General features: G+C 39.0%; 1 protein-coding gene and 1 long non-coding RNA gene across 2 annotated transcripts in view; one reads left to right on the top strand and one right to left on the bottom strand.

Annotated features, from left to right (window-relative positions):
• The window catches only part of LOC100542177 (crumbs cell polarity complex component 1), a 111062-nt gene that overhangs the window by 68603 nt on the left and 19479 nt on the right, over window positions 1–22980 (bottom strand). Inside the window, exon 8 of the mRNA XM_031554960.1 lies at window positions 7949–8156. Within this exon, the coding sequence (XP_031410820.1) occupies window positions 7949–8156 (208 nt within the window). The remainder of the gene's footprint in view (window positions 1–7948; window positions 8157–22980) is intronic.
• On the top strand, window positions 13931–22922 carry LOC104912313. The gene is made up of 3 exons (XR_004160754.1): window positions 13931–18853; window positions 19137–19775; window positions 20320–22922. It is a non-coding gene; the product is annotated as an uncharacterized LOC104912313 (long non-coding RNA).

Raw genomic sequence — 22980 nt, 5'->3', positions numbered from 1 at the left:
AATGTCTGTGCATGCTCACATGCATCTATGATTGCGAGAGTACTGCTTGAAGTTCAGACGTTCATAAAAAAAAAAACAAAATTGAGATAGACATGTTGAGCATTATCAGGGAGTAGTATGATCAAAGTGGCCAGTTGACCTCTTGAGTATCAGCTGCTGAGAGGGAGAAAACGTGGCGGAAAGGCTGAAGAATGACCATGAAGCACCAGATTGAGCAGCTGGCAGAGTGCAGATAAAGATGGTGAGGAGCAGTAGGGCAACCTGGGCAATGAGGAAGCATTATGGGCTGAGATCTACAGTGCAGAGCCACGAACATGGGCAAGCGCTGTGAGGGGGGGATGTGAGCTCTATATCTTTTATGTGGGTGCTCTGTGGGGCAGACCATGGCCCCATCTAAGGGTAGAGAATTGCGCTAATGAAGGCAATGCAAGACGGTGTAAAAATGGTGGCAGAGCAGGTTTAAACTCTTCTGGGTTATGAGCATGGGAGCATACAATGCTGAAGCTTGATTCTGTGCATCAGGATAGGAAGCCTGAATGGCTCAAAGACCAAAGTGGAGACCAGATTTTTTTTAGAGAGCATTTCAGTTTTGATTATTGAAACTAAAGTGTGGTAGATGACTTCTGAAACTGTAAAAATGACTGGTAGTGAGCCATAAAAGTCAGAGATACGGTAGAAAATTGCGGATCCCTGCAATCCTCAGTTCAGCTCTCTACTAGCACTGGCGCTGCAGTGCTAGTAATATAACATTTTGTGGCATCAGCAATTCTGTATTCACTGCTCCTTTTAAGAAAATTACCCGTTAACACAGTACCACCTGTTTAGCAGTGGGAAAGATTATGTACTTAAGATGTTCAGCTGAATAATACATACAAACACCTGACATTTGGCCTGATCTGAGAAAAGGTGACATGCTTATTTAACAATTTGAAAATGTTAAAATGGCGAGGAAGAGCTAAAATGTCATTTTAATATATTTGTATTTAACTTATCTGATTCAGCCCTTTCCTGCTTTTCCCCTTGGCATATTCAAAGTGGGGGTCACGGCAGCAGTCTGACACTGTGGATACTTTGAACGATGCCCTGAACATTGTTGGCATTTCAGCCTAATTAGTTGCATCCTATTCTGTGATTTGTCTTTGGTCCTTTGGGTTGCTGGCCAAGGATATTTTTTTTTTAACCATTTTTTATGTTCTTCATTGTCTCATTTTAAATGTCAACAGACCAATACTTGTGTAATTGGTTTATTTTCTCCTTATTTCTTTTCTCCCTGGTGTTGGAAAATTTGAAAATCCAATTCTAGATCTCAGGCTACATTAGAAAAATCCGTCCCAGGTATGAGTGACAAATAGGACCTGATCTTGCCAGTGCAGGTCCTTGGTATAGCCATGCCTTTTCCAGGACGGTATCCACCATTACCCACAGTTTTTAATTGGGATGATCTTGTCTCGGGCTGGTTTATTCACTTTTGCTGGCAATGGACCATAATATAGAGCAGCATAGCTAAAGGGCAGATCTGCATCTTCCCTTTTGGGCACATTTCTCAAGCAGAAAGCCCTGGCAGCCTTCCTCTTGCTGGAGTTCCCGCTGAATATGTTGTGCATGATGCTGGGGCAGCTCATTCTGAAAACGCTTGCTGAATTCAGCTGCCCATCAAAGGCTTATGCTTAAAGGAAGGAAGGTGTCACCATGCTCATTTACAGAAAGACCGGCAGGCCTCGTGGGTGCATTGAGCCAAGATGGCCGCACGGAGCCGCCATGTCGGTTTGCTCTCACTCCTCCCATGCCTGTGTTGCTGTCAACGTTTTTGAATTTCTATTGCAATGTAAAGCCGAGCACCAGGTGCCAAATGAAACTAAGTGGCTTTAAATTGGAAACACACATTTTTGTCATCGCTATTTATTACAATACATGCCAATGAAAATTGCGCTTTTGCTGAAACTACAGGGGAAATCAGAAAGGTCATGCACAATATTGAGCTAAGAAAAATGTCATGCTTTAAACAGCACCGTGAAGAGCATAAAACCAGATGAAGGCCTGTGTAGTTTTTCTGTGATCAAAAAAGATGATTTAAAGTTATGACTGGGACGTGCCAGTCTTGCTGGTATCTGACACCGTTAGATGAACTGCTGATAAATGTAATAGCTTTGCCAAATAATCTCAGGGAAAGAAAACCTCCAGCCCAATAAAAGGAGAACTGAAAAGCAACTTCTGTGAAACCAAGCAAAAATACAACCAAAAGTTGCTCAAATTGGTTACAGTATAAAATCTCCAATACATTTTTATTCCATAAACATAATTTGAAAGAACCTAAACCCAGAAAAAATCACCACTGAGGTGAGAACTCTGTTTGGCCTTTAGGACTTCACCTGTGCCTTGATTCATAATTCATACTCTGACTTTTCTATGTGCAAGAGGCCTTCGCACCTCATGGCATGCATTATAGATGGAGGGGCTTAGGTTAAAGCATGCTTTTACTGTGAGGCATAGGGTATCAGCCATTCTCCACATCAAATTCATGAGTGCAATTTCAACAAGACCTTACTCTGCTCCCTGTAAATACACACCAGATGTATGTTTTATAAATGTTAGATTTTGCTCTATCTTTACACATGCCTGTAGTTTGAAGCCTACACGTGCTTCATTGTGGCAGAAAGCCCCATCCACTCATCCATCTGTGATGTTTTGCAATAGGCAAAATTTCAGCCTTGTCAGCTACTCCCCGTTCGACTTTATTGACCTACGATGTCTCTGGTTTCAAGTTGTTTTCAAAGGTGTCAGTTTTCCTTAGCTGTGAGGTGACTGAATAGAATAGGAAAAGGAACTTCACCAAAATTCTCCAATTTGTGATTCCTGACATTATGTGACACCACAAATGTAAGACTTGTCCTGCACTGAGACTTGTAGGAGACTTGGGGCTTAAGTTATACAAAACACAGCTCAGAAATTTTTGGCTGGAAAAAAGACTTGGCTGTCTTCTCCTCTCTGAAGACAAGCTTTCTGCTGTGGGCCTGCACTATTAAGGTTGTTTTAAAAGTGTATCAGTTATGTTCTTTAATTAAAATATAACTGATTATGTTCATTATCAGATAGTGTATGTTTGAACAACATTCACTAGTCAGACTTCAGCATCGCTTCACTTGGTGTTAGCGTTCATTTTCAAGAAAGTACAGAAAAGCAAAGCTTCCTCTGTAAAAGCCTGAAGGCTCAGTTACGGCTGACATGTTAATTGCTTGGGAGAGCAAAGTTTTTCTGTGTCCAGCTACTAAAATATTGGCAAAGCATGAACATTAGCTTTGAGAGGTTCTCCAGTTCAGGCTTTAAGGGGTACTGCTGATTTAAACTTCTCGACTTGACATACTTGAGTACTCGCTCTCACGATAACTTGTGTATTTGAACAATAAATGTAGTTTTATTCAAACTTCTGAAAAACAAAATATTTTCAGTTAGTTATAGAGTTATAAACAAGTAGTGGTGTGTAACATAACTCATGGGACAGAGCAGAGCAATTGGGGCCATTGCAGGTTTGGCTACAGGGGAGCTTGAGGTGCAGCGAGAAAAAAGAAACAAAAACAAAAACCCAGAACATGAGAGTCTTGGCTTGTATAAATTAGCTCCATGCAAGCTGTTTTGATCCATGCCACCCTGGGCTGTGGCACAATGCCTCTCCCTGGGAGGAACACCATGCTGGCAGTGGTGCAGGTGCCGACACAGAATGGGGCAGTTCCCGTGCTCTGAGACACAAAGCACGTTCGCCTCATTTCCATGTAGGGAAAATGTTTCTTGATCACTCGATTCCAAACTGCAAATTGAACTTTTAAAATTGCAAATATAGTCCTGGTGTGAGAATAACTTCCTTTGTAAGGACATGATTAAATAAACTCATAAAGCAAAAAATATAGGTCACGTGGGGCTCAATATAATCCTTATTTATTAGCCATTTTTATATTGTACACAGAACGTAGTAACATACACCACCTAAGCTATAAATATACTATGTACACGTGGAGAAGGAACAGTTAATTTTACATAAGATGGAGAAGGCACATAACATAATAACACACAATGATCATTTGGACCTGGCCAAATTGCAGCCACAGTATTTAGATTCTTCCTAGCATAAACTTTCCTCTGACTGTCTGAAGGCTCTCTTTGCTGCTTCTCAGGCTGGGTGTCACTGTTCTCCAAGAGAAAACGGGAGGGACTGTGAAAGGGGAGGAGTCAATTGCTTAATTCTCTCCATGCTTCTGTGCATCTTCAGAGGGATATGGCACAGAGCAGGTGACATGCTTTAATTTAGCACCTTTTTATTTGCAGAAGACTGGTAGACATAAAGAGGAAATTGAAATGTGTAAGGTTTGGGACCATATTATGCATTTCTTTCCTGAATGGATAGGCTGCAAGTGATTACGAACAAATTCTTTTACTTATGCCTTTTGAGTCAAATAGAGATATTTAGAAAATGCATTTTCAAAATTCTTTAGGTCTTCTATGTGGAGTTGCAGGTGCTCTCCACGACTCTTAGATGTTATTGCTCCTCCTTGTGTGCTTTGCTATGTATTTTAATATACATCCAGACTGAGAAGCAGTAAATAGCTTGGCACCTGCTTAATCCTCGGTTGAAATTTCAGCAAAAATGGTATTAGACACTCTCTATAGTGTGTTCCTCTTTGTTTTAACTTCTTGGCTGAGATACGGCCCAAAAGGGTCAGGCTTCTCTGTGGTCACTTCGGCTTGCTAAGTAGCCACAGCTTTGGGATTTTTTTTCTGCTTTTCCAGGTGCTGTGAGACTTTTCCAACTGCAGAGTCTGACTCCCTGCCCTTCTTGGAGTGCTGTTCTCTAATTCAGCTTTTCAGAAAGTACATTTAGAACAGAATTTGTGCTGCTGGGACTTTTTCTTGTTTGTTTCTTATAAGATCATAAATAGCAATAAAAATATTTTAATTTTCACTTTCAATAGAAGTCACTCCTTCTAATTTATCCTACACAGATCTGCCTCACTGGTTAGACCTCATTTCCTGACTCTCCACCAACCTCTCCATCCCTCTTTGTCACTGTTATGAATGCCTAGCTTTACCCTTGCTGCACTGGAAAGACTGCGATCCAGCTTTTGCCTTCATTTTCCTCAAAAGTCATCTGCTTTCATTCCCATTTTTCCTCTTACTTTTGCAAGAATTTTCATCACTCCTATTTTCACCATTTCCCCTCTACTGAGACAGACGTCAGTCACACTTATTCAAATCCTAGTTTAAGGGTTTTTCTTCTTGCTTTCTCCCTTCTTGATTTTCCTTCTAAAAACCACATTCAGGTTCCACGAGAATTTTCCAATTTTTATGATGTTATGGGTGCCTTTTTAATTCTTTTGTAATGTATTTCTCCAGAGCTCTCTTTGGTCTCCATGAAAACTCTTCAGGCTTTCATCTTCCTTCTTTTCCTCTCTCTGTAGCCTTTGCTGCATATCTTTCTCAGCCCTGGAGATTCTCTGTGTGATAACGCTTTCCTGAATGTGTTATTACAGATTGTTTTCCCACTGTTTTCAGAATTTCATCCAGAAAGTCCATCCACTGAGCAGAGCAGAATGAGTTTCCAGCCAACTTCCTCCTCCTTGCTGTGTCTTTCACTGTGAACAATAACACTTTCCTTCACATTAGCTCTTCATGCAGACTGACCTCCATCTTCAGCTGCTTTCTCTCTGTTGTCCTTTTTCTTTGAATCGTGTAACAATTTAGGCTGGAAGAAGCCTCCTGAGGTCATCTACTCCAACCTCCTGCTCAAAGAAGGGTTGATTTCAAAGTTAGATCTTTATTACATCCTTCCACTGCTTTCACTTCTATTTTCTTCTCCCATCTCTGCTATTCACTTGAAAATCTTTATCATTTTTTCCTCCTTTTGGCAATACAGCCATTATCATTGAGCAGAAATTCAGGAATATAAAGCAGATGTGTGGAAGCACATTCTCTGCATTTGATCTTTGCTCCCAGTTCCTGCTTCTAGATTCCCCCTCACTTTCCAAGCTCTCTCTCCTCAGGCTCTTCCATCTCCTCTTGTCTACTTCTTGTTCACACTCTTGTTCTCACAGCTTGTGGTGCATCTTTGCCATCCGGAAAGGTGCTTTGACTTTGTATCCCTTGTAGCTTTTTTTGGTGAGCTTCAATCACATGTGTAAGAATCTGTACAAAACATTCCCGCTTCACTACTCATCCTCAGACACAGTTCTTTGCTGTCTTGTTGTATACACTTAGAGTCCAGCTCTTCTTTTTTCAAATATATATCCATTTCAAGAAATGATAATGCCACACAAACTTTATATTATTCCTTATTATTCCGTAGTACTGGGAAAATGCTGGGCTAAATGAGTTTTTATAGCCATTGTTATGTAATGCCATATTTCAAAAGAACTTCCTTGAATCTCTCTCTTTTACCATCATATTTTTTTATTAACTTATAAACTATTTTGTTAACTTTTCTTGACTTTCTTTCTTTACTTAGTTGCCATTTGCACTGTGGATTTAAGCTGCAATTGTACAGCAATGATTGCATTCAAAATCATAAGCTTCAGTAGTAAAGCTGTAAACTGGGCTCGAGTAAAATCTGTTGTGCATTCATGCTGTGATGTCATTCCACCCTTAGCACCCTGTTCTTTTCACTCAATTTGAATCCCACTATCCGCTCTCGTTTACTTTAGTGCCTTGTTTTGAAAGATATCTGTTAAGACTGCAAAAATAACCAGAATGTGCTTACTGTCAGAGTTACTGATCGGAGCTAATAAGGAAATAAATCTGATTGACATTGATATCTTGTAGTCCCCAAAGAGGTTAATTCAAAATGTATTATGAGTTGTTTATTAGTTAAAACGATCACTTAAACTCCTGGATGCTGAGTATGTGTGCTCTATTATGCAACTCCTGGAATGTTTTATAATGGCAGGAACAGATAACCTGAGCTGCAGGAAAGACAAATTCCATAAAGAAGTTTCCACTCTGTTGCCTCTTTATTGTTGGCTCAATTTGTGTGGGAGCCATGTCTTATTGCTTTAATTTTTTCACTATGCGTGAAAGTTAGCTGGACGAGTTACTGTTCTCTGCCCCTACAGTTCAAGAAAACCTTAACCTGAGTGTATTTTTGGCACATTCTTTCCTCTCTACCACTACTCATTAAATGCTCTTGAAGATTTTCAAGTCTCTTTCATTACAATGTATTTTCCAAACATTTGCAGTTATTCCACCCCTTTTTACATATTTGTTTCTTTTTCAACAAACAGTTGCAATCATTTTGCTACCAAGGATTACAGTGGTATTATTGCTGTCTCAAAAGAGGAACATTCAGGCACAAAAATTTATTTTCCCTTGTTAACATGAAAGTCTGAACTCCATGAGAATCACCAAGACTGTTTTCAGAGCTGAGTCACTCTTTCATCATTTCTAAGTTGGTGTGTTACCTATAAGCTGCTGCTTGTATTTTCTGTGAGCTTTGGAAAACTTTTTTGAGCACACCTGCCTTTTTGGCAGCCAAAGGACGCTGGCAAAGTGAGATGCAATTATTTTCTAAAATGACACATCAAATAATATCATAATGAGAAAATGGCAAAGCAAAACGCAAACAAGAAGGTGTTTCTCACGTTGAGTCTGAGACAGGCACTTACAAGTATCACAGAAGCCATTACTGTCTGTAATGCCTACTGCAGATTACCAAGGCGGAAGTTTCCAGTGCAAATAAAAATCATCCTTTGAAAAAATGTCCCAAAATAGTGATAAATGGCATTGGTTCACTTAAATGCTAGAACATTTTAAATGTTATTGAACTTAAAAGGAAATTATTCAAAGTTCAGAGTCACTGTAATCTTTACAACAGGTGTTCCCAGAAGCAGAATGCAAATGAACATATCTAACTTGTGTACATTGTCCACTTCCATTCATCTTCCAAGATGGAGGAGAGCCTTCCCCTAAATGAGTCTCTCTATTGGCGGTGGCTGCACCATGCTCCACATCTCAACGCGGGCGCCGTCCTTCTCCTGCCGGCTGGGGCTGTAGGTTCCTTGGGTTGACCTTTTATTGGCAGCAATGACTGAAACCACAACTGCCAACAAGAGGATCAATAAAGCCAGCGTTACTGAGCCAAGGGAGGTGAATACGTTCGAGATCAAGTCAGTTGTCAACTGGAAGGATTGAAATAATTGCAATATAATTTATGTCAAGAGAGTACTGAGGTACACTTGAGCTACTACCATGGAAGGAAAACAAAAACCGTTCTATGGCTAGAACTCTGCATAAAGAAGCTACTGCTGAAGCACCATTTATTGAAAGATAAGTAAATTAACCCCTCCAGTTTTTGTTCATTGGACTCTGGAGAATTACACACACACTATGGGGTATTTAACATACAAAGCAGGACTGGATGAATTTTAGCATAATGACCCATTTCCCATTTCATTTGACAACTTCCTGCTTGAAAATAGTCTATGAGCTACAGTTTTGTGGACTTTAGAAGTAATTCAGAAATCATTTAATCACTTCAATAGTAATTCATCTTCCTTCTTTTGTTCTGAATATATTACTGCTAGTTTTCAGTACTGTGAGTTAAACATGAGCTACTCTGGCTGGCTATATAGACAGTCCCATTTCTGTTTCTCCTGCTGGAGAAGTCAAGTTTCTGCGAATACTTGCATATAGAAAATTTGCTTACTGTAAATATTTGTGTAAATTGTAACTATTATATAGCTATTCCTGCCAGTAAATTTCTCTACTAGCATGTTTGCTTGAAATAAGCATATAGAGACTGCACATGAGCACAGCTGAAATCTATTCAGTGGGAAATGAATATCAGTATATCCTCACAAATGTTTTCAAATATTCATCCAGCCCTTCTTCTGCACATACGCTTTGCAGCTAAGTCTACAGAAACACAGGCAGTACAGCATAAGATGATGAATTTAAGGATGCTATGTCTTTTTTTTCTGTCTTCGTGTGGCAGTAGGAAATGTGATAATGTCAGAAAGTACGGTGCACATAAACAAATCTGCCAGCTAAAATGTTTAAGACCAGATAAATTTTATAGAAGATGAATGTTATATATACAGCTACATATGTGGTTTAGTTTATTAAAAAAAAAAGAGTTTGTGGTGAGGAAAACCAATGAAGAGATGCAGATGATGTAGCTAAGTGGTCACTGTGGACAGAATATCCCTGGAAGGAATGGAACTTCTGGGTAGATTCTGCTATCTATCATTCTGTGATTTGTATTACAAGTGACAGCTGAACTGCCATGGATAAATGCGTGCTTGAGGCTGAACTTTCAAATCCCCAAATATTTAGAAATAGAAAATAGCAGGTCAAAGCCCATTTTCCAGTTAGATACAGCATGTTACAGGATATTTCAGTGACCTTCTTACTCGTCATTTCTAAGGAAGTGCTATTGCTGTCCTAAGAATGAGAGTGTGTGTTCAGTGACAGACCCACTGTCGATAGTGCTGTTGTGTGGCAATGCCCTGTGTGCAGTGCTAGAGCTCATGCTGCTCAGGTCAGCAATGCCAGAAGATGAACCATAAAACAATCCTGCCTCTTTTCTCTCCACCTCCATGCTGATGTAAAAGGTCCTGCTGTAATAATGAAAGCAAATTTGGCTCAGGGAATCTCTCTAGGGAATACATGACCAGTTGGGCTATTATTTTCCTCTGTCCTAGATGACTCCATATACATTTCCAGTGATTTTAAAAACATTTTTTGCACCAGAAATAATGCAGTGCAAGTGACAGATCATATGAATCCAGCCCTAAAATAAGGAGACATGAAACATGTTTGTCCTTTAAACTGTACCAGATTGAGAAGGTCATTTCATTCTAAAATGATGTTGCAGGTATGTTTGAGATATGAGAATTTCTCTGCTCTGTTAGACTGTATGACCCTCATTCTTGTTGTTTCATTTATATTGAGTTCATTGCATTTGAGTTGATCTGTGAGTGACTTGAACTTGAAAAATTACTGAGAAGTGCACATATTGCCTATAACTATCTGGACAAAATTCTTCCTCTTGCGCCAGTATGTTAGAAATAAAATAACTTGCTCAATTGATTAAAATATTTTGAGGTGTTGTTTTTTGTTTGTTTGTTTTGTTTTGTTTTTCTTTTAAAATAATCAGGTACATAATGTAACCTTATTTCTATATTAATGTTGCTTCTAATTTCCAAATATGAAGAAGTTGACCTTTATGCATTCATTTGGGTAGCTTCTATTAATCCAAAAAATCTACTGTCCAAGTTCTGCGCCTTAGTTTTTCAGCCTGCAGATCACTGCCCAAGTGCACAATGTAGGTAGACCCCTTAACAAAGCAGGGAACTGATAGGAGAGTTGCCAAAAGGCTCTGAAGTCTGGTCCCACCAAAATCAACTGCTTCTCTAGTAACTGATGGCTGAACACTTCAATTAATTTGGAAAATGAACTGAACTGTCTGGAGAAAGCATCAGAAAAGCTCTGTCTCTGATAGCTCTAGGATCTGCTCATCACAGTGTTTGGTGGTGATCACCAAAAGAATACTATGCAGAGCAGTTTTTTCAGAAACAAATTGCTGCTAAGACCTCTTGAGGGTTCTTCCATCTTGAGTGATGCTATGAGCCTTGTTAAAAGGTAACCAATGAATGGCAGTTGTGAGTTCCCCTGCTCCCTATATACAGTTGCTGTTGATAAAAGCTATATCCTTAATGGCAATGGAAACAGATGGTAAGATGGCATCCTGTGTCATTGTAATACTAATAAAATTAAGTTGGCTAACATTAGAAGGCCAATTTGCTTCTCTCTAAGGTATTTTATGTAGCGTGTTCTATATGTCTTTGGATGTCAGCAAGAATAAGGTGAATCTGTTATGGAAAAATTTCTAAACAAAAGTTTCAGAAAAAACAGGTGTTGTTTGGATTTTTTTTTACTGTTGATTTCGTTTTAAAGTTTATCCACTTTTTAAGTTTTAAATTGTTTAATCAAAGTTATTTTGAGTATTTAGATAAAATTATTTGATACAGTTAAACTCCAGTATAGTGCTGATACTTTCATTTGGTGATTGCGATAGGCTGATTATTAAGGTTGTTCCTTGACTAGTTTTGTAGATGAACTGTTTGGATAAAAAATGCCCAGTTCATGAGTCAACACTCAGTAGCACATACCAATCTCATGTATGTGTGGTTATCTTTAAACAAGATGTCTTCCAAACGGTTATTTTATGAGTGAAACGTTGGAGATTTGCTGTATATATGAATGTTTCCACATGTGCCAAATGTCAAAGGCAAGTGGAATAGCACAAGGGAACCAGCAAAATACACAGTGCCTCTTCCTCTTGTGTGTTTTACATCAGCATGACTTAGCCAATTTAATACTGCTTGCTGTATGGGGGATGAGAATTATGGTCCCACACACAAGTGCTGAGCCAGAGCCAGGGAGAAAGGAGATGGCTGTGTTGCCAAAGAAGCAGCTCCCTTACGTCTAAGAGAAATAGCACAAGATGCTTGGGACACTGTGATGTGGGCATGAGCTTGGCATAAGAAGTATGACTGGAGCCATTGGTATGTGTCTTCAGGTTGTAAAAGGAATGGTGCAATGTGCACTGAAAGCAGATGTATGTCTGCTGCTGGGCATTAAGAATTAATCAGCCTCATTCCAGCATGGATTGTGGATGCTTTACAAGACAGAGACATCAGCAAAACCTTTAAAACACAGGAACTGCCCAGCCTTGGAGAATTCCCTTCTCTCCATGTGCAGTCCTTTCTGGAAATTCTGCAATTGCTTGTGTGCAGTAGAGCTCTCACTAGCGAAGTCTCCAGCTCTCAAGTCCTGACACCAGCCATGAGGTTATCACTTCATTTGCAGTAAAAACATCTGATCCAAGACATCCAGATTTACTGCTCCCAAATCAAAACCATTTGCTAAAGTAACTACGGTTACTTTATGATTGGCTTGAATCGTACTAGCCCATGTCAGAACTACTTTGGAAGGTTTTGGAAGTATATAGGGATAATAATGTGTAGACAAAGAAAAGCCATTATCACTCTTAGAAAGCCCACAGATATGCTGAATTTGTTTCAGTGAGGGTTTACAATCATCTTATCAGCAAATAATTCTGTTCAAGGTTGATTTCATATAAGAAATCCAGTAGCTCTAGAAGAAATCCAATGAGTCTTATAATAAGAGGCATTGATAACCTCAGCTTGGGGGACTACAATTTTTCAACAGCTGTAAAGTGGCCGTAAATCCATAGATTGACTTTCTTCCAATTTAAATACTTTAAATGATGGTGCATTCAGACTGCTTTTCCATTATTTGCTTTCCAGTTTCACAAGCAAGTACCTAGCATTCTGCCTAGCATCACGTTAGAACAATCTGTTATGTCTATGCTAAGCACGATCCACTGTGTCTTGTGAGTTGTGCTGTCCCGATAGTTAGGCTACAAAATTGAACCAGTAAATTTTGGACTCAAAAACAGCAAGTTCATGTTCATTTAAGCCAAACACTGCACTGGCCATTGGGAATGACAAACTATTTTTTAAATTCTAATTTTTAAATTAATACCCATTAGCTACTTCCTTTAACACCTTTATCCTTTTTATCCTGGCTTTCTTTGTGCTGCTGTCCATGTGGGCACTCATCTCTGTTGAGTGTGCTTGTAACTGTTATTGGCCAGGTATGTGAATAATTCTGTACCCTTGGGAACATAGGTGGCAGCACCCAGAGTGTTTGTGGTGCACTTTGGCTGATTTTCCACTGTTTATCACCGGTGAGGCCACTTCTTCCAACTCCTTTTCCTCCTGCCCACTCTACTTCAGTTTATCTTATCAGCTTTAAAAATGCATTTTCTATGGCCATCATATTAGATAGTCATTATTTTCTGTGTGAAGAAAGTCATTTGCTTTAAACCTGTAATACTTGATTTGCTTTAAAACTGGTGCCTAACAGGCTTTGGGATTATTTGATAAGAAAACTGACCTAGAAACACTGCTGCAGAATTGCTAGTTTTGCTTTCTTTGCGAAAGCAAACAGAAAGAACAAGTAGGCTGTTTATAGAAGGCACAGATTCAGACTTGGAGTCATTGCTTAAAGGTGTGACTGCTTCCCTCTGCAACCAGCTGCCTCATAGCTCCAGATCAAGCTGCCCACATGTCCCATGTGCTTGGTTGCATTTAGCTCTAGCTTCCGCATGCAGATTATACCTGTGTCATGCCAGGTAACCCTAAGGAGACTATTACTTTCTCTCCAGATCTTGGGATTTTCTCCCTCTGACAGCACATTCACCAAGAGAAGACCGTCTTGTCATCCCGCACATATCACTGTAGTCCTCTGAAAATCTGTACTGTAAGTAGAGTTGTAGAAAGTCTTGAATTTTCATAGATTATTGTTGTTTTTTCTGCTATCAGCATCTGAGATATTTTTGCAGGAAAATGCAATTCCGTTGCTGGAGGGCCTGAATGAGATCCCCAAGTCTTATTTGTAATTGAACGGCCATTTCTGAATATAAAACTTGGATGAGCAACCTGGACATATACAAAAGATCCACAGTACAAACAGCCCACCTTGAAGATGAATGTTTGTAGGTAAGTAACTTTTTAAATTTTATTTCTTCATTTTCAGGTGGATATTTATGTCTGAAAACAAAAACCCACAAACACCTATTTATTTATTATACATTTGCTTATGAAACGTAGTTTGAGTGGTTTGTCTTATTTGAAATATGACAGACTGAATGAATTCCTTCCTGGAAAATGTCAGCTTTTAGTCGGCTGACGTCTCTTCATGAAATCAAGGCACGAATGTAAAGAGAATTAGTTTTAGCAGCTGCAATGATAAATTGATCATCTGGATTGTGCAGTTATGGATCAGGAAAAAATGCAATCTGTTTTATTAAGGAATAACTACTTCTTTGGTGTCCTGTGAGAAAATGAGGAAGTTAGAGATGATTGAAATCTGTGATTTAGCTTCACTCGCAGGGATTTATGTGCCTCCTAAGAAATTCTGACAGCCTCCCTCCTGACACGTGAAGTCTCACTGCTGTGACTCTACAGAATGTACTGTGGAAGCTTGTTCTAGTTATAGTGGAACAAGAAATTGAAAAGTGGTGGTGGAGATCTCAAAAACATTGCAACTAATTGTAAAGCAGCCTTTGGTTAAAACAAGGGTATCACACGGGCCTTGATCTTACAGTCTGATCAGCATTCAGAGACCTCCTCCTTTTCACATCAGACTGCAAGATAATTTCTGGATCACATAGAGACCATGCTGCATTTAGACCAAAACAACTCACCCTCTACACAGATGCTATCACAAATGGCCATGGTAGCTCTGTTTATAGTATTAGCTTTTTGGATATAGCTTTTCAAACGCAAATGCCCACTTTTAGGAATTCAGCTCATAACAACAGACTATGTATAGTAACTGCATTTTCTTTTCACTACTTGGAGTATTGATGCCTGGTGTATATCAACTGTTTAATGGAGGTGGCCCAGGCTCAAAAATGATAGTCTTTAAAAGGTCTGAGATGGTCTGTCTTAGGTAGAAGAAATAATACTTCTTTTTCTACCACTGTACTTTATGTGAGCTCAGCTACAGACCCAAAAAAAACCCTTAAGTGCCTAAGTAGCTCCTTAAAATCTCCATTAGATATTTTGGTGGATCAGCGTCATGTGAGAAAGTATTAAATGCCTTTTCTCTTAGACATCTGAGCATTGGTTACACACAGAGAAGTGATTTGGCTGGCAGTTTGGGAGGTAAGCTGTCATTAAGCTGTGGGCTTTCAGAAGATTCCCTGATAGCATTTCTGCAGCAACTGACAGTGCTAATTTTGTAAGTGTACTCCAGCTCTTTTTAAGATCATCTTGCTGGTGCAGCACAGATTAAATGTGCAGCTCCAATGTGTTGTTATGAGATGCCTTTTAAAATTCTATTGACAGCCTCTGGTGTAGAAACTTAGCCATCTGCTGCCGTCTGAAAGCATAGGAGGGAAAATCTATAGCTGGTGTAAATCCAGGCAAATCTTGCTGAGGAGGAGTTTGTCCCAAAGCTGCTAAATGGCAGACTAGACAAATACTATGACAGTGTTTTTGTGAAGATATCAGTCTCTGGGGTGCAACATCCCTTTCCAGCTTGGGAAATGCTTTGGGGTGTAATATATGATTATTTTTCTACATAGTTAACAGTGAAGTATATCAGGTGTTGTTTCTCCACAGGGGATTATCTGCATTACAGCTTCAAGACATTAGATTCTATACAGATAAATCTTGATGATGGACTAAAGCTTTACCAGGCAAGCATCTCACAAGGAGGACTAGGATAATATTTAAAATCAAAAGACTATTGCAGAAAACAGTAACTTTGTGTCATTGTCCTGCATCTATCTGGTTTGAGTTTACTGCGTCCGTACAGTTGCCATAGTAGAAATGACTCCTGAAAAGAGATTTGGGACTATGAGCAGTAGTGGCCTTCTGGGGACTGTGCCTGCTGTCATGAGAGCATGAGGTGGGTGAAGGGGACCCAAAAGCTGGAGAAGAATAAGAAAAGATGCTACAGTGCTGAAGATGAGAGTTCTAGGGGAAAAGAGGTGAGGTTGCTGTTTTGACTAGGCACAATTCAGTTGTGTTCTGCATTATTGACTTCAGTTAACTTTAATGGATTTGCAGAATATGAATTGCAAACAGAGAACTACTTCCTCAGAACCTCTGCTTCTCAGCTCATAACAGCTGAGGTAAAAGATCTCTTCTTTAATGAGCAAAGCTAGTGGCAGATGCTCTTTTATTTCTGAAATCAGATCTTTATGATCATCACCACTTAGCAACTGTCAAAGAATAGTGTCTCACACAGGGCAGCCACCTGCCATGGGTTCTGGACCCAACTGCTGTGACGTGAAGCAAGATCATCTATCCCGACTCCTGGCTCTTGGGAGGAACTGGTGCAACTTGTGCTGAACTTGGCAGACTTATCTCTTCCCACTTTCTCTGGGAATAAGAAACTGCTCGGTCCGATGGTGCACAGAAAGGAGGTCAATAGAGTGCAGTGAAGCAGAAACAGAGTGAGGATTACTGTTATAGTGGATAATTTCCAGATACTCTTCATCTCTACTTTTCTGCTGCACAGCTAGGCCTACCATCTCCAAAGCATTTGATGAATTTCTTCCTCCTACTTGGTGCTAAGCTTCTGCAAAACAGCCATGTGTTGCTACCTAGCATTAATATTACGCTGTCAAGTGGTGATGAAGTAAGTAGCTATGTGAGTGTTTCACACTGTCAGACAAGAAGGTATCAAGTCAACAACAAGCCTTTGTTGGGTGCAGCACTTAGATTGCAGCCATCTCATGCTTCCAACTGTAAATATTAATGGTATAAGTTAGACCTTTATTGGCTACATAATACTTGCCTTAGCACGCTACATGACACTGTCACATTACTTAGTTAATGATATTCCTTGATAAAAATTTCGAGTATGTTTATATCCTAGTGTTTGTTGTTTTTTCTACTAGATGATGATCAGAGAAGACTTACGTCAGTACGTTTTATATTCAAGAAAGACTTTGGAAGAGATGCATACTTGGAAAGTGTAAATGAAATTCTTATAAAAATTTGTAGAGCTCTACATCAATAATCACTCCTTGAAATCCTATTTTAATTTTGATTCAGATGTTTGATAGTGAATTTACCATATTCTTATAGCTTTTTTTCTTTTTAGTGTACTTTTTTGTTGACAGGAGTGTTTGAGTCTGTCTCTCCCCATGAATTTAAATTCTGATCTTAGGGACTCTTGGATTAGTACTGCATACTGAAATACCTGGTCATTGCACTAATAGTGCCAGCATTCAACACTGAATGTGATTTGGATGAAGCTTAATCTAGTAATTGCTTTTTGTATTTCTGCTGAAGATGCAAGAAGTTTATGAAGTCTCTTTACATGTTATAGCCAGCACAGTACATGAGGGAAAGGTCTCTATAAATACATTAGAGATTTCTCCTAACTTTCTGCTCCGTGCTTTTACCTTACTGCCACCTAAGGATAACTGATAGAAAATACATTGTAGTTCACGTTAGAGGAATTTACTCTAATATGCTAGATTTAATGGCAGCATTGTTAATGTCTTTCTTTAAAGATTTCCTACACTTTCAGAAGATTTTCTTGAAGTTCATACTTCTTAAGAAAAAATATGCTGGCTCACCTAATTGCTTTTATTTCTGGTCCTCTAAAGTAAGGCATATTGACTGTGAGTAACTCAGCTCTGTGTCAGTCAGATGATTAATTTGAATACATGGACTTCCAGTACAGGCTGAAAGTAAGCATTTTATACAATCTGCAGAGTCAGATCAAAATTCACCTTTATCTGCAGATGCAAGCTCTTTCCAGTACAGCAGCCCCTTGCTCTAATGGCTGTATGAGGGCTCTCTCATTCCACCCTGATCCTAACACTCCCACCAAGAGCAAGACCAATTGAGGTCTGGCTAGGACTTACCCCCAGGTCTCCACCTTTGGCTGTCTGTCACATGTTGGTATTAATACAGCCCTGAACAAGAAAGCTAGAGTCTGATGGGTAGTCTTTTTGCTCATATAATGAATATTATGGAGCTGTTGCAAGCTGGGATTGTTCCTGTACACTATTTATTTTGGAGGAGAATATGACATTCTCCAGGAACAGAGCAGGTGCTGCTCTCCATCCTCAGGCACCTGAGCTCAGTTTGAAGTCTACAATGTTGTTACTTAAGGTGGGGGATTAATCATGTTCAGAAATAAGCAAAAGATATTTAACAACTATCAAGCTGAAATCATAGAGTTACTGAAACTAAAGACTTTCTCATACTTCACCTTGCTCATAGGAGTTACTGGTTTTGTCTTGAGCAGTGAAATAACCAGGAGTTTGTACCATTGGGATACTCAGGAGTTCATTCCTGAATGCCAGTAAATGACTTGTTAAGCACTGAAGCATCCATCCTGGGAAATGATTTTTATTAAAGTACTGCTTTATTCAAGCAGTGCGGTTAACTTTCTACCTTAACATAAGCTAACAGTAATAGAATCTGTTGTAATTTAATATATTCTCACATCAAATGGGTCTCAAGTTCATTCTCCTTTGGAATATAACGGTATAGACTTTGTTACACTTTTAACTAAAATACCTAAGTTAGGTCTAGTAACACTGAGCAGCCAAGACGAGGCAATACAGTAACTTTTTAAATTTTTAAATGTTCATTGTACCATATCCAAGAAAGGCATTACACATTGCCAAACAGATAATTGGTTATCCTGCTCATATAGTGCTTGAGATCCTCTTCTTAATGCTACCGTTCTCCTTTTCTTTTCTACCAACAACCAAAGCAGTTTGGAGTGGTGCAAAAGCTGCTCTAGCTAAATAATTGCAAAGGTTTGTAAAGGGCACACTTGCTGATTCCCTTGTCCTTTCCACTGTGTTGCAGCAGTATCACAGCAGTTCTTATTCTTCTTGAAAAGAGAATAAATAATGTTTGAATAAATTTGAGGACTATTGTTTTTACAGCTTGGTACACAGAATCTCAAATATTTAAGTAACAAGCTCTTCCTCCCATGTAAATGACTCTATCAAAAGATATAAGTGTTTCTGATCATTTGTGCACAAAATATTTTTCAGATCTTCAAGAATTGCATTTTTTTTATTGCTTTTTAGTGGACAAATATTCTAGAAGTCTAATAAAGTGTGAAAAATATTTTCAGACACTATTAGGAATGGAGTTTCATAACAAGAACTGAAAAGCACTCTGCACAAGAACATACTTCACGTACAGAACTCACCAAGAGATGCATAGGCAGATGAGCATGCCACCCTTGCTTTATCTGGGAACATCACAACTCCACGGACCTTTCAATAGTAATTGTAAGCACACGAATCATTTCTGAGCACTATTCTGTCAGATGTATTTGTTATGCTGAGCTAGTATGTAGATAGGAGTAATGTGCTACAGGATTGCTGCTGTCTAAATAATGTAGTGGTTGCAGCCAAGGACCATGGATCCTATTTAAGTACCTGAATAAAAATGAGGAGATTTTTTTTAAAGTTCTTAATGGTGGTGGACGAGCTTCCTCTGAAGCCACCTTCTAATCTGGCAATAAATCCCATTTATAGCTTTGTACTTATTTCTCAATTCTGTTCATTTTAGTGAAGAGGACAAACATTGAATCCCAAGAGGTGCTGCCAACTCCATGTGCGTTATCTTTTCCGTTATGAATTCCTCAACTTCCGTCCAGTTTATTTTTCTTTTTAAAACCAGTCAAGGATAAGCCCAGGCTTTATTTTTCAGTTTGAAGGTGAGGCTGGAATTTGTTTTACTATAGAGAGTTCTAGTGAGTTCACTAATTTGGATTTAAGGAATTAAAATATATTTATTTTATCATCTGTTTTCAGTCTGGTTTTGGCCAGATTGTTCAGTGACATCAAGCATTATTGTTTGAAAGTCACTGGAAGACAGAATTATTTGTTTCTGCTCTTACAAATATATGTATATAAATATACATATGTATATATATACATACACACACATATTTCTGAGTTAATTGTTCTAAAGATCTGAAACAACTTTTAGTATATATTCTAGTATCACTGGAAGCCAGAAAAAAAAAGAGAGAGAAAAATAAAAAAAAAGAACATTAATTTTCACAAACCATATGATAAAAAACATGTAAAATTTAGTATCTGAACAATGCAGGGATGGAGTGCTCGAATGCGTTCTGAAGTGAGCAATGACTGAAGTAAATGCCCATGTGATGTGACTGAGAGTCTACAAGGAAAACATCAGAAGGTGAGAAAAAGAAAACAATGCTTCTGCAACATAAAGGATGGTGTACAGACAAAACATGTTAGCCTGAACATTAAATGTGTTATGTGAATACCCTATTTGAGCCGATTCCTATACTGCGTAGTGTTATGCTGTCATATGTCATCTGGGCTCCCTTTGCTGCTTATATTTACCACACACATTAAATATTCAGCTGCTCTGCACTGATGCGTGCAGTAATGTCGGCCTCATGAGGAGTGTTCTTGTCTTTCCCATCTAAGACACATCAGATAACCTTATCGTCTTTGCAACCTAATGTTTCTGTACCTTATGTTACGGCACATATTAAATGTGTTTCTCGCAATACTCTTTTAGAAGTTTTAGTTCAATTCTGTGTTTTGAAAACAGACTAATAGAAAATAGCAGAGGATATTAAGGAGCTCTGTAAAAAAAGAAAAAAACAGCTATAAAAATGGCAATGTGACATTTGCAATGACTTTCAGAGCAGAACCACTCATTTTACAAATCTAAAGATGTTTGTTCTTACTCTGCATCTGACCTGGCACAGGAATGAAGCTGAGTCCCCATACCATCAGCAGCAGTAAAGTCTGCTTTTGTGGCTGACCTACGACAATCACGAGACTGCAGTGAGTTTACCTGTGCTGTGCTGCGTTCCTCTCCAAGGAGCTGACGTGCTGGGCTGGTCTGTAAGGCACCGCAGCGACAACCCAACAGCAGCCCACCTCCTCCTACTGCCTGCCTGTCTGGGCCCCAGGAGCATCAGGAAAGCAGGCAGGTGCACTGGGGAAGACAAAACCCCAGTAGGTGCCCGCATGCCCTGTGGCTAAAGCCTTGCCCTCACCCTGCTGCCTGCCCCTGCGCCTCACTTGCTGTGCATGAGGAGCAGTAGGTGGGTGCAGCTCCTCAGCCAGGACAGCAGAACTTTCCAGATTCGGTTGACTTTCCTGGCTTTGCTTTGTTTTGCCACATCCCTGGCCTAGCTGGTGAGCAATACTATCCTAGTGTTGAGCATTTGAACTTAGGCTAGGAACAAAAATGATAATGCTGCCTCAAAATAATTGCATGTGAATATGATTTAAAAACAAAACAAAACCTATCTTGTATTTCTGGCATTATGTGGCTCTTTGGACTTTCTCCAAGCCTGATGAGAGTACTGGCTGAGAGCTGACCCAGTGTGAGAACTAGCCAGTACAGCTCTATTTGTGACGGGATTGCTCTGTAGCTCTTCGAATACTTTCCATCCCTGTGGGTACTGGCAAGGAAGAAGTATGTAAGAGCAAGGCAAACACGTAAAGCTATGGTGAGACTGAGAAAAACTAGTCTCAGTATTACATTCCTGATGTCCATGTCTTTTATTCCAATGATCATTATCCATTAATAGCTTCACAAGTATGAATAAGTAAATAGTTAGAGAATGCATTATTCATGAATCACTAGGCATTAATTATTGTAATTAAGTATCATTTGCTACGTTCACATTTCTAACCCTTGCAGTTAATGAATACATTAGCTAATTGCTGCAGTGCCAATTCAATCAAAATTCTGTGCACCGGTGCTATGGAAGCCTGAGAGAGTTTTACTGAATTCAGATTCAATATTGAACATACCTTACATGCTTATCAGTGTATTTTTAATGACACTAAATGTGAATTGTAACCTCCGGTGCATGACGCTTGTCCTTGTGCCCTGGAGGATCAAATGATACCAGCTGGAAGCAACAGCAGCACACATCAGAGAACACAGCATTAGCTACCTAAAGCAGAACTTGTATTCTGGGATGTGAAATCTAGCACTGCTTTCAAGTTTCATGTATATTCACAAGTACAATAGGAGAGGGCAAGCTTTGTGAGGAAGTGCTGTCCCAAAGGTGCAGCTGATGATAATGCTCAAAAAACAATTTTAAAGCACATCCTGAGCTGTTTGCCAGTCAGCATAGGGATTGCGTTTGCCTTTTGCTATGCACAGTCTGGTCTTTGGGGCCTAATGGGACCTCAGAGCACTCTTGAAACACGAAGTAAAATGATCACAAACTTTGCATTTATTTTATTTTACTCTCTGAAGATGTATTGCAGGTAATAGTTGTCTAAGTATTAGAGAATGATGACCTGCTGGAGTTTTTTGTGGCTATTTTTTAGGCTATAGTCACCAGTGGTTCTTGAAGGAGTATTTTGAAGAACTTTTCATTGCAAACATTTATAGGGAAAATCACTATATGAAACTGCAAAAATTAGAGTTCAAGAGCCAAAAGATGATTTAGACAAGTAGACCTCTGGGAGTCAGGCCAGGGAAAATACTTGCAATGGAAAAAAAAAAAAAAGAAAGGTGAAAGCTGATTTAATTCACTGTGAGTTTGAAGCACATTTTTTGATATTTTTTGTTTTGCTAACTTATTATAGTCACATAGCATACAACACTGAACAAACTGTGTATTGAATCTAGTTTCTTAAAAATTAAATTATCTGGGACTAAAAGAATTCAATAAGCATTCAGCATCAAGGATTCTTTCACAAACACGTGGGTTCTTTTTGGCTAAGACTGTGAGAGAATGCTGCTGGCAGAACTTGAATTGCAGCAGCAGAGGAGCATCACTTGGAACCTGTTTTTTAAGGGTCAGAAGTAAGAACTATTGTCAGTACAGCAACTTGAAGTTTTCCATTCTTTATGTACACTTCCCCAGTGCAAAACTGCTCCTTTGTTTCCCACGCTTGTTAAAGAATACCCTTTTGTTCCTCTCACAGCTGATGCAGATCCTTTTGCTCCCCCTTTTAGTACCTCAACCACTACTATCTTTCCCCTCTTTTCAGAAATCTTTCTTTTTTCTTCAAGCTCTATCACTGTTACTTCTCATTGCCCATATTTATGAATGACAGTTACTGAGATGAAAAAACATTTGAACTTTAGTGTCAAAATACAGAGGGATCCATTACTGCTAGTATTAGTGTTCATATCATCACAAGCCATACCTCCCAAGACAGTGAACTTGCTTGTTTGCTTCCATTCATCTATGAAGATCTTGCTGCTATATCTTAGTTTTAAACATTGAAATCTTTAACCTCTTGTATCCTAAAAAATCTTTGCAATTGGATGTACTTACAAAAAAACTAGTGCTTAGCAAAGCTTTTTTTCATCTTTGCTTCTAAAGCTGTTTCTTTTAAAATGGCTTATCTTTCTTTGAAAGTATATATTAAAAAAAAAAATTTCATTAACC

The sequence above is a fragment of the Meleagris gallopavo genome, chromosome 10, assembly GCF_000146605.3.
Source record: "Meleagris gallopavo isolate NT-WF06-2002-E0010 breed Aviagen turkey brand Nicholas breeding stock chromosome 10, Turkey_5.1, whole genome shotgun sequence".
Taxonomy (NCBI): Eukaryota; Metazoa; Chordata; class Aves; order Galliformes; family Phasianidae; genus Meleagris; species Meleagris gallopavo.
The sequence above is the reverse complement of the archived record's forward strand: the minus strand, read 5'-3'. Positions and strand labels throughout refer to the sequence as shown.